Raw genomic sequence first — 13,154 nt, forward strand, 5'->3', positions numbered from 1 at the left:
CACTATTTGTGTCTCTGAAGGAACCACAAACCTGTGCATATAGAAGTGGTTGCCCTTAGAGATCCCACACTATTTTCCTCTTTGAAATCACAACAGCAGGTCTTGGTGTTCCTAGGCAATAAATTACTTAATTTACTCAATACAGACAAAAAGAATCCAGTACACTCAAGGCATATCACTCTTTTTTATTATATCAAAAGTAATCAAATTTCTCATGCAAAGAGCACGCTTTCTCAAGGCACTTGGATCTACCTTCCATGATGGTATTGATGGTTTTAATTGCTTACTTTTGAAACAAACGAGAAGAGTGATATGCCATGAGTTTCCTGGATTCTCATTGTCTGGACTAGGTAAATTAGGCTGACGATGCTGCTCCTTCATAAAATACAGTAAGTAAGTGTTGTCACAGAAAGTTTGTTACTGGCAGGATCACAAGGTGAAAGCGCAAAATTGCAACTTGCATTTTATGAATGGCATCTAAAATGCAGACCACAGAGTGGAGTAAACACTCCAGTGTCCAGCATAAAGTGATATCCACTCTCTGCTATAAATAGACCATGTTACTTAGTATTAAGCTTAGTACATACTACTAGTTTTTTTAGTTCAACCCAGCAGGGCTGAACGAAAAAAACTGACAGCTCTGGAGGAGCAACTGTACTAACTCGCAGTGTTAGTACAGCAATCTCCCCTGCTTTGCTATTGTGTTCTGACAGGGGGACGGCCCCCCACCGGAACACTCTGCTCAGCGCTCTCAGCCATTGATGGCCGGCTTCTGGTGGACCGACTACAGTAACAGTTTCTTCTGAAACCGGCCAATGCCACCCTACATTCGGCCTGTGTGTACTAGGCTTTAGCCAGGAGCTACAATTATGGTTCCTTGACTGCTGACATTGTAGTGGGACAGTGAGGGGAATCCTTTTTCAATCTGCTGTCATTGATGACATCACAAGATGATATTGACATGAATTTCTAAGGGAGTTGAGAAACATAACAGAATACATTGTGTGAAAATTCCCGTCATTCCAATCATGTGAAATGCGAATTCCTGATAACTTTTGATCCCCAATTATGTACAGATGAAGTAAGTTAAGAGAAAATTTGCTTTTCACATGGTTGGGTAATTGAACAGAATATTCACGCAATTTATTGAGAAGGTTCTTGTTCTTTTAATAAATCAGCTTTGTAAGGGTTGAAGATAAGCTTTAGCACAAATGCTTCACCTTCTAGCCATCCGTGTCACCTTCGTCAATGTGCATTGTACAAGGGTGTCAAGGGAGCTCCCAACACCTGTGTGCAAACCAATGCTGCTCACTAAATTACAAACTAAGTAAGACTGATTGGAACTGTTTTTTTCACATGCTTCATTGCTACTCCAGTTTTTTTTAAAAGTTGATCACCTTTCGATTTAGAAATACTTCCTTGCACATCTTACTATACACTTTTTCTAAGTTGTTAAATTGCCATTTTTGTGCAGCCTTTGAATTCATTACCATTTTCCATTCCTGATGACAACTACGCTGGAAAGGGGGAAAAAATGGCATCCAGAAAATTCAGACATAATGGTTCCTGTAAATGCTCATTTAGTGAAAATTGTGTTTATAATTTAGTATCTTGAAAAAGAATATGTGAATATAAAGCTTCTTTTTCCACTCAGAAGACAAAGGTATTGGCAAAAGGATGAACATCCAATGATTTGATGAGGATGTCAGAAGGAATGTCTGGGTTAACCAGCTTGTTACACTTTTATTGATGCACCATTCACCCGGTTTTGGCACTCTTATTATGGAGAACTGTAAGCTTATACCGACATTTATTTTTGCGGTTGTCCTTTAAAGCAAATATACCATGAACACATTTGCCATTTAAGGTGTCCAGTATTTTAGAGCTTCAGGGCACAGAGAGTCATAGAAGCTAAAACTGGATTCTGAGGAACATCTGCAAATCCACAAGGGGGTTTGACACTTAATCAGTTACGTTTTTGTTTTCACAAGCATGCTCTTTTATTGTTAGCCATAAATCTTACGGATTGAAAAGCTGTTTTTTTTCCATGGAGCTGCTTGCAATTATTCCCCTGACACTTTGAATCAATTTATCTAGTGGTATTTTCCATAATATGGGTGATGTCTGACGAGAGCATTTCCTGCCAGTGATTTCATGCCTGCTACCATTTCAGACAAGAGGATCTGTACCCAAGCAATAATTTCCGTGTGATGGGGTCTAAGCATTTCCTGCTGATTTCCATACTTAGATAATGCAGAGATTATGGGCAATGAGGAATTTTCACTTTTGATCGACATATCCAAAAAAGTACCAGCTGAAAGGTTGACATTGGACTGAAGCCTTTCTATACAGACTCAATATCTTAAGTAGGGCTAGCCATCCATGCATAGGTTTATTTGGTTTAGCTCACAGGCTGAATGAAAAAAAAATCAATGGAGTCCTCCATACATGCTACACAGAATGGATAGAGGGACATTGAGGGACAGCCTGAATACCCAGAACAGTGACTGCATTTGATAGGATGCAGTCACTTTTCAGCTGACATTTTTCCATCCAGTGGACTAGATTGACTTTTGTCGAGGCCAGATGGTGTCTACAGGGCCACTCACGGCTCAAACTTCAAGCTGAGTATGTCTAGCTTAAGACCAAGACATAACAGTTTATAGTTAGGTGAGCCAAAAGGAACCATATTAGCCCTCCATTAAACCAGTTCAGGACACGGTAGAACCTTTTTATAGAAGACAATAGCCATGATAATCATTCCTTTCTACCCCTTGGCCAACTCTACTTCCAGAACGACTGGTTTATAGCACATATACAGCGTAATATTATAGAGAAATGTGTTCCAGACGGCATATGGCTGTTTCAAACATGTTAGCCATTATTGGTGCAGTGCATATGGTATAACCCAATAAGTTATAATGGGCTAGATCAAAACAAACAAAAATGCTTTCTACTGAACCAGTGTGATGCACAGTAGAAAATATCTATTTATTTACATAGCTGATCTTAAATTTTGAGGTTTTCTGATGAGTTATGTTTGTACTTTCTGTTTTAAGAAACAGATGTGCTTTGAGCTAGGTCATGGAAAAACAGTTATCTCTCTGGGAACTATGGGTGGTGAAGATTCTGCCTATTCTATCACTGGAATCTTTTGCCATACCTGTCCAGTAGCAATGTGGCAAATATTTGTTACTTTTTGTAGCCAGGTGCTTGGCTAGAGACAGAGTGATTTAGGACACTTTGCTGCAGTGTCTCTGTGCAACCAATAGACTTCAGCTGAACAGGTTAACACTACCTAGCCTCCATCCACCAGGGGGACAAGCAGAAGGAACTCAAGAGACTTGATGATTGGCAACATTGAATCATGGGAGATGAAGTTCTGTAAAGAAACTTTACTATGGCAGTTAATGGACAATTGGACTACAATTCCCAATGCGAGCGAGCTGGGAGAGAGCTGTGTTTTTACAGGCTGAATACCCGGGGATTTCCTTTTTGCTGTGAGGAGACGGAGGTGTGCACATTGCAGCTCCTGTGTGCACACCAACCTCCTGCAAGCCTGCGGCCGTGTACTAAGGACCACAGTTCCAGAAGTAAGCTGACATCTAAACAGCGGGACCCCTGTTTCTGTATAGCTGGGACTGGTGAGAAGACACTGCTACCATTAACTTGTTGCTGCTAGCAGAGACTCAGAAGATAGGGAGGGACTGGCCATCTAACTAGCAGCATTATGCAAACTTTATTGGGACTGTCTTCATGTGCACCACTGTAAAGATTTGGCCCCAACACTAGGCAGCTGAACAAATATGGCGAATGACTGCTCACTCAGATTGCTGCTTCACAAGAACTTCACCTATTGTGCATAGTAACTTTCATTGCTTCTATTTATAAACAGTGCATACTAAAGTGGATATAGTCTACTGTTTACAGAGGAGTTATTGCAGTATTGTGTATCATCGATGTTACTGTTTTCTAATGCCTTTAATTGTTGATTTTGTGAATTATCAGGTTTATTCTAAATTAGCTGCACAGAACTCCATGCCATGGTGCTATAGTCTAGCACTACCACTAACCAGTTTAATGTTTCCTTTTTGATATTTAGCTTTAGTTGTGTGCAGATTATCTATTTTTGTGCTCCTAGTAACAGTGCAGTATCTGTTTGCTTAACCTGGTATGTCAGTGGAGTTGAGGTTGTTCTCAGAGTCATAGTCATATTACATAGGATGTCTAGACTGTGAGCTGGAGAATAACAGTTTTATGAGGAAGAGACCAGAATATTAACTGCAAGCATTGTTCTAAATAAGCAGCATCACTTGCTTTTATTGGGATAGTTTTAGGCAACCTAAAGGAGAGGAATATCATTAAAACATCTAGGTTAGGATGCTCATTGTTAGCTTACTGTAGTCACAAATTAGGTGAAATATCTAAGTAATCAAAAGGATTACTGCACCCAATAATAACTGGATAAATATATAATCTAGAGTTAGTTGACTTAAAGGATACGTTCACCTTTGGAACCATGTTACATCCCTTACTTACTGATAATGTGTAACATGCTCCAGCAGCATACACCGCCACACAGCCCCACTCTCTCAATCCTCCTCCTGTGTTACGCACCCACTGTCACAATTTAATAATAGCTCTGCCCACACAGCCGCATCATTCATTCACAGCCATCTCACAATGAATGGACTACAGGTATCATCTTCCTCCGCAGCATAGGGCATGTAGTTCTCAATGATCTTCAAGGGTGCTGGTGAGCGCTTCCATAGTTCATTGATCTTCCTACACTTTAGTAACTGTCTACCCGTATGGAAGGGGAAGACACCTATACTAAGAGTCTGAAGGAGCCTGACATTGCACCTGTAATTAGTAGAGCAATGCTTTCCAGGCTCCTGCAGAAAAAAATAATAAATGCACTTTTTTTCTGCAGCAATATGTGCATTCATTAGTTTTACCCAAGAAGTCAACTTAACCTTTAAAGACTTGCATAGTAAGAAGAAACAAAAAAGCAAATTCGTAAAATCCTGCCAGGCAGGAGGCAGAAGCTTTGTAGGTAATGAAGAGATATGGCTTCCTCTGTAGACATAATTCATTTCATATGACATATAATCACAGGGTTTTTAAAATGGTAAGATATAACTTCCACGAAAATGCTTAGATGGCAGCCCCACACCATCTTTATTAGTAATAGGCATGTAAATAGTGGTAAAAAAACACAGCATTTTAAGAATTTATACGCATTTACAGAACAAGTCTAGTTGAATGTGACTACTACTAGATATGGCTTTGAAAGAGGAATTTCAGGTATGGATTTTTTATATATAGTTACATTGGTCAAGCCTGGACCAATGTAACTATGCATATGCCATACCTGGCTAATGCTCATGAAAGCTGGAAATCACTAAAGTAGACCCCGCTAGTATCTTCACCTCGTCCAATCAGAGAACGCTTTGCATTCATTAAAAAAATACAAAGCATTATCTGAATGGCACCCATGCCCAGCGGCCAACTTTCTGGGTTTAGCATGTAGCAGGCCAGCCACTTAGCACAGGACCCGAAAGCAAGTGGGGATCACTGGAGCAGCGATGTCTACTACAATGATTTCCAGCTTCCAGAGGGATCGGCCAGCTATGATATGTACATCCAAGCTGAACTAATGTAACTATGTATAAAATATCCAAACCTGGGTTCATGTTTAAGAAAAACTGAGAAAATACTGATAGCCAAGCTTCCAACACTTTTGGAAATTGCAGGTGATGTCATTATTTATTGCCAGTTCATGTCAGAAGAGCTGGGCTCTCAAAATCCAGCAAGAATATGTTCCTGAAATGTGTTGGAGTGCATTCTTGGGGAATTCCAGGCACCCAGCTTTCCTAGCATGTAACAGTGAAGCACATTGATGTCACCATCGCCACCCAGGAGTTTCAAAAGCCAAATTCCCAAGTAAGGATGGACATAGATGGTTCGAATCTCGATCAGCCATGTACAGGCAGGCTGAATGTACCAAGCTGATTCATCGGTCAACATGGTACAAACAGCCTGACGGATTTTGCATGTGATTATCGCTAGCGGCTGGGAAGCCACTAGCAATAATCACTGCCTTCTCCCGGCAGGGACTGCCTCCCCCCCACTGCTAAGAGAATACAATGGCACGGCGGGAGGGATTCCCCTGTCAACCCATGGTTGCAGGTAAGAAATCCATGTATGGCCAGCCTTAGTATTTATTTCTCACAACTCTGTGTATTTTTTTTATCGCTGTTTATGCGCTTTTTTGAATACAGGTGGTGCAGGTCTGTCATCTAAGTGGACCATTTTCATGGAAGGTCCTCTTTAATGCATATTGATCAGATGTCTTTTTATATGTTTATCTCAAAAGAAATGAAAAAACGACTATACATTTCCTTTAAGTTGTGTTTTTTCATTATCACCATTGGGCAACATACCAAAGTAGACAGGACGGAGCAACTGGAGCACAATTGCTGTAACCCAGCATATACATTAGCAACTCTGTCAATAGTTAACGGTTGCCTGTATAGAGCTTCAGAGTAACATTTTATTTTCGCAAAGTGTCCTAAGTTGCTACATACTTCAATAAGGATGTTAATTAATGAGATGTTCAGAATGATGTTATTATGAATGGCTGGAAAGGAGTCTCCTATTGAATGGTAAAACCCTTGCAGCCTATGACAATATCACACAGAGGCCCCTGTGAAGCGCTTTTTACTGTGTGGTGGGGTGATGCGCGCTCTCTTGTGATCTATCAGCCTAATATGGATGGGGGGCCGCTTGAAGCCTATTCAGAAGAATAACCTTGAGCTGGAGGTGCGAAATGAAAAGTGACAGAGCTTTATAATCAGAGAGCACTGAAACTGAAAGAGGAGCCTTTGTGTTTCTGTGTGAGGTGGCACTTTCCCACAGTAAATGATCATATTTCATTCAAATGGCAACCATCTTTTCCTTAATTTGATTACAAGCATGTAATTAGTAGGATGTACACTTGCCCGTAACTAAAAGATCATAAAAAGAAATACTGCGGTATTTCAGATGGCTTTGTGGGATTATATTAGAATTCAGCATTAGTAAAGGAACACTGTTGGGAAAAAATATTGTATTGTGATAACTGTAAGTGGTTAATACTTGGTATGATAGTATTCAATATATTAGTTTCTTTGCAATTTTATGTGTTTTTTTATATTTTCTTCATGTTTGCATGCAGAAAAAAACTCTCCAGAACAAGTGACACTTACAGGAGTTGAGAAAACCTATCAGGCCACATGAGTGTATCTGCATGCCTCTGTGCAAAGGCGGGCTGTGTTTGCCCACATGGGATGCAAAGCTGTTCTGTTCATCCCTGTGCAGGCAGGCCCATTCTTGTCTATTGGGATGCAGCATGCAGATGTAGGTGCGATGTAGGTGCGTGTCCCTGAATGCAGACAATGTGAGTTCAGGGACATGCATCCGCACCTGCACGGCTGTCAAATTGGGACCAGCAGCTGTGTCCATGCAGCCGCTGCATCCCAGTAGATATAAATGAGACTGTCTGCACATGGATGCACGGAACACCTGTACTTCCAGTGCAGGCAAACACAGCCCCTGACACAAATGTACCCTTAGATACACCCATGTGATCGAGGCCTTAGGTTCATGCACACAGTCATATTGTTGCCCATATGCTGGGGTTTGGTTGCTAGAGTTCCAATATGGACTGTGTTAACACCTCCTTGATGGATATCTTAAACATGGACATATATGCAGATCTCAATTGCCAATGGATGTATAATAGTGTTGCCGGTCTTGTTGCCCTGTAACCAGAAGGGCCTGAACAAGGATCTTCATGGCAGGATCACCGGATATTGTTTTAAGGAAAGCTGCAGATTTAAAAATACTAAAAATTACTTCTTATGCCGTGTACATACAGGCAGACTTTTTGACCAGACTGGTCCGACGGAACGAATCCGTCGGACAATCCAACCCTGTGGGCTTCATCGGACCTGCAGCAGACTTTTTCGGTCGAAAATCAGATGGACTTTAGATTTAAAACATGTTTCAAATCTTTCCGACGGATTCGAGTCTGGTCGAAAAATCCGTTCGTCTGTATGCTAGTCCGACGGACAAAAAAGGACGCTAGGGAAGCTATTGGCTACTGGCTATCAACTTCCTTATTTTAGTCATCACGTACGAATCCGTTGGATTTTTGTGTGATCGTGTGTAGGCGAATCCGTTTGTTCGAAAGTCCGTTGGAAGTCCATCAAAAGTCAGTTGAAAGTCCGTCGGAAAGACCGTCGGACCTTTGATGCCGAAAAGTCCGCCCTTGTGTACACGGCATAACGCTTCAGTAACATGCTAAGCTTATGTGAGATTTTAGTGATTGGGTGTAGATATACATAAATCAGTGGTTACCCAGTTGGTTTGAAGCAGGATTGCACATCTGGTGCAAAAGAAAAGCTGAAGATCTTTATTTTTTCTTGAACAGACTATTAACTGGTATGGCCATCAGCTTCACTTTGTTGCAGCGTTTGTAAATCAACTGAAAATGTCATTGAACCTAGTTAATTTGTAAGCAAAAACATGTAGGAAGTATTATGACATTTTGGGGTTGATTTGCTAAAACTGGAGAGTGCAACATTTGTTGCAGCTCTTCAAAGAAACCATTGGCTATCATGAACAGCTATAACTGAGGGCAGGGACTATTGTGAATGTTCAATGTATATGTAAAGCGCTGCGTAAATTGACGGCGCTATATAAGTACCTGAAAAAAATAAATAACAGATTTTGCACTCGCTAGCTGTAGTAAATGAACCCTTTTGTGTTTCTTAAAACCACAGTTTTGTATTGAATTTTTATCTTAATTGAGTACCTTGTTTTCCAGGTATACAGAGGCAGGAGGTGCTCTGTAAAAGACTGGATGATAACTCGGTTGTGCAGAATAATTACTGTGATTTGGACAGCAAGCCGCCGGAAAACCAGAGGGACTGTAATACAGAGCTTTGTCCACCTGAGTAAGTGCTACTACAACTTTTTATATGATATAGAAAATTGGTACTGAAAAACTCAAGCTGAGTTCTGCAGTCATGGGAAATGTATTGGTTTAATTTTTTTTTTTTGAAAGCTGAACTCCAGGCAAGCATCTTAAATACACAGATGAAATACATATATCGAATCTATTTTACCTGCCTAAGGATTTCTGTTCCAGTTTGCCCAGTTCTAAGGTTTACACAGCCCTCTCCTATAGCACTGCCTGGGGATGACACCACTTTCTGTTACAACTAAGAATTATACTGCAGTGCTGACACCAGTCTGCCCCCTGGACAGTGAAAGAGTCATCTCTCTGCTTGCTCCTCCTGTCAGTGAGCTCCTTGTCAGTAGAGGTGCATTCAGATCTTGTGGCTCACATTGTTGCTCTTGCCTCTCCCAGTTCTCTGCTGCACAGGGGATTTAAAAAGGCTGATATCAAGTAAGATTCAGGTACTAATTGCAGTTAGACATATATTTACTGATACTGGCTGTTACGTTTTGATAGGAGAGGTACATAAAGGCAGCAGAGCAGACCAGTGGAGCATTTCATCTACAATTTTCCTCCCACTGGTTTAATAATAAGAAATCACTAAACAGTGTGGATGGATGGATTTCTGCTGTCAGCTATTGTATTCTGACTGCTGATTGAATGCAGCTGCTGTTTGGCCAGTACTTTTCTACCTGGCTCCTTTAAATTTCAGATCAAAGGATATCAGGCAAAAGGATGCTGACAGGGCTATACATGGCTTGAAATTTGCTCCCTGATTGGCTAGTTTTACACTGCTCTTCCCTGTGTTTTCATATCAATAACATATCCCATTAGCATTGTCTGGGTCTGCCTAGAGTGGCCTTTTCCATTCTTTTCAAAACAGAGGAACCCTAGAAATAACTTTCCATTCCCAGGGAACCCCTGCTAAAAAAGACTATGTCCACAACTCATGATAAAATATTGTGATGGTCAGTGGGAGAAATGCTCCTTACATTTGTGGTCATTGGGAAGAATTACGCCCCTACAGATAGCTCATTGTTGGCAGCAGGGCTTTTTTTCTCAGAAAATAGGTGCCGGAACTCAACCACGACCACCCAAACGCCCCCCCCCCCCACACACACACACCCACCCTCTAAACCGCATCAAATAGTGGGTGTGGTCAAATTTCACCATTAACAGTGGGAGGGCTTTAAAGGGGCATTAAATACCAGGAGTGCATTACGTACAGTGTAATGCCGCGTACACACGGTCGGAATTTGGGCCCGCAAAAGACCGATGAGATTTTTTTCGTCAGAAAATGCGACCGTGTGTATGCTCCATCAGTCTTTTGCTGGCGGAATTCCAGCCAGCAAAAGATTGAGAGCATGCTCTCAATTTTTCGGTCGGGAAAAGTTCCTATCCGAAAATGCGATCGTCTGTGGCAATTCCGACGCGCAAAATCCCTATGCATGCTCGGAAACAATTCGACGCATGCTCGGAAGCATTGAACATCATTTTCTCGGCTCTTCGTAGTGTTGTACGTCACCGCGTTCTTGACGGTCGTAATTCCAGCAAACTTTTGCGTGACTGTGTGTATGCAAGGCAAACTTGCACGGAATCCTGTCGGAAAAGCCGTCATATTTTGTTCCGACGAGAAAACCGATCGTGTGTATGCAGCATAAGAGTGCAGAGTTCTGGGGGGCGGGGGGGGGGTACCCACAGAGTTCAGGAGTGCAATACTTACAGAGTTTGGGGGTTCTCTACGGACATAGTCCCAAGTTCAGGGGTGCGCTACACATAGAGTGCTGAGTTCAGGGGTGCACTGGATATAGAGTGCCGAGTTCAGGGGTGCACTGCATATAGAGTGCCGAGTTCAGGGTTGCACTGCATATAAAGTGCCGAGTTCAGGGGTGTGCTACACGTAGAATGCAGAGTTCTGCCTTTTTCCACAACTGCTCACCTCTGCATCTCCCATCCACATCTCACTTTTACCCCTCTTCAGTTCTGACCTCTGCATGCAACCTTCCCTCCTTCTTAAAAGCTCCACCATCTGCCACATGTCTTATTTTTGTTGCTGTATTAACCTGAAGCACTCAGCCGGCTCTAGTACCTCCCCGGACACTGTAGGTAGTACCTCCCTCGCTTGCAGATCATGTAGTGGGGGTGTCAGCATCCACAATGAACCCCGGGCACTTGTATCTCCCTTAATCCCATCCTGCACTCTGCAGATCTGTTGGAGACAAGCTATCACTGTTAAACACAACAGCCGGACTTCTGTGTTTACAAGTAATAGTGGTGAGCAGGGAGCAGAGGGCCTGAGCCAGAGGTAGTGGAACTGAGTTCCACCAAGTTCCAGCTGAAAAAAAGCCCTGGTTGTCAGTGTGAAATTATCTGAAAGGCAGAAATGGCTCATTGCGAAAGGAACCCCTAGCAACCTCTGGAGGATCCCTAAGGTTCCATAGAAACTTGGTTGAGAAACCCTGGCCTAGAGAATCCTCCCAGTGAGACATGTCTGGAACTGTTCCTATTAGAAAGTCTCATTAGCTCCCTTCATAGCTCATAGACTGTGGTGGGAAAGGATATGGACATATACAGTATATCAAAGTGAAAACTGCAAGGCTCATCCAAAAACTCAGATCAGACATTCACTGCACAGACTGCTACATCTACAAATCTTCAGCCACTAAACCAGCCTGCTTGCCAGTCTCCCTTTTCCTCTCTTAGCCTGCATTCACACCTGAGCAGAGCACAAGCAGAGCATATTTCTAATGATGGTTTACAAGCTTTGTACAAGTGTTTTTGCATGTGTATCAAGCTTCGGGTGTTTGTTCCTTGGGCTAGGCAATGAGAGGAGAGAAATCTTCAGGTGTAAAAACACACACAAAAACGCATGAAAGCCCTCTGCGTCTATTTATAGGCACACCCATTAAAGTCTATTGGGACAAAAATGCCTTAATATGTTAGGGCATAGAGCAGACATCACTAAATGGCGGACCACGGTACGGATCTGGACCGAGTTTCTGTCCTATCCAGACCGCCACAGTCCCGCCATTTAGGAACCAGTTTTTCCCCCAAACTTTGGCTGCTGTCATTCTCAGCAGAGTTAAGAGCGGCAGGCTATACAGTTCTGAATAGTGGGCGGCAGAGGGAGCTGCAGTAGGTAACATTTCAGGTTAACCAGCAGGTGATTGATTGATGGGACCAAAGACCAATCAGCTTGTTAAAAAGAACAGTTAACTCCGCCCACTCCCCATCACCATTAAGAACTGTATAGCCTGCCGTTCTTCACTCTACTTAGAATGACAGTGGCCGCAGCTTGGGGGAAAAGCCGGCTCCTGCTTGCAGCTTCACCTTTCCTCTGTTTAAGTTGAAGATTAATTGGGTAGAGGAGATTGGTACGGTGGCTGTGAAGGGGGGGCACCGCTGTGGGGGCTGAAATGTGAGGGAGAACACCACTGTGGGAGCAGTCAGTTGAAGGGGAGCTGAGATGTGAGTGGGGTTAATGGCAGAGGACACCGCTGCGGGGGCAGTAATGTGAAGGGGGGACAGAGGACATTGCTGTTGGGGGTAATGTGAAGGAGGGCACAGAGGACATCACTGTGGGGGGGCTAATGTGAAGAGGGGACAGAGGGCAACACTGTGGGGGCAGTAACGTGAAGGGGGGAAAGAGGACACTGCTGTTGGGGGTTAATGTGAAGGGGGGACAGAGGTCATCATGATGGGGGGTTAATGTGAAGGGGGGGCAAAGGATCCCACTTTGGGGGCAATAGTGTGATTGGGGGGACAGAGGACACTGCTGTGGGGGGTAATGTGAAGGGGGACAGAGGACACCGCTGTGGGGGGGAAATGTGTAGGTGGGGACAAAGGACACCGCTGTGGGGGAAAACTGTGATGTGAAGGGTGAATTGTGAATTCTAATATGCCGTGGGGGGGTTACACAGAGGGTCTGATGAAAGAATGGGATTGTGATTTAAGAGGAAGGGGCTGTAATGTGAAGGATCGGAGTCATCACGCAAATATGTGGTTTGGGCCTCAGTTGAAAGAAAATTTTACGGACCTCCGTGAATTTTAATTTAGGACCCCTGATATAAAGGAACCAATCTCTCAATTTTTCTCCTGCAGCAGCTAAATGCCAGTGGGAGGCAGAGGAGGGGTACTGGGCATTCAG

The 13,154-nt window shown here is 42.9% G+C and overlaps 1 protein-coding gene across 1 annotated transcript in view; it reads left to right on the top strand.

Annotated features, from left to right (window-relative positions):
• ADAMTS6 (ADAM metallopeptidase with thrombospondin type 1 motif 6) overlaps positions 1 to 13,154 on the top strand; it is a 504,558-nt gene that overhangs the window by 438,390 nt on the left and 53,014 nt on the right. The window contains exon 21 of the mRNA XM_073623564.1: positions 8,873 to 9,002. Coding sequence (XP_073479665.1) covers positions 8,873 to 9,002 — 130 coding nt within the window. The remainder of the gene's footprint in view (positions 1 to 8,872; positions 9,003 to 13,154) is intronic.

The sequence above is a fragment of the Aquarana catesbeiana genome, linkage group LG01, assembly GCF_042186555.1.
Source record: "Aquarana catesbeiana isolate 2022-GZ linkage group LG01, ASM4218655v1, whole genome shotgun sequence".
Lineage (NCBI taxonomy): Eukaryota > Metazoa > Chordata > Amphibia > Anura > Ranidae > Aquarana > Aquarana catesbeiana.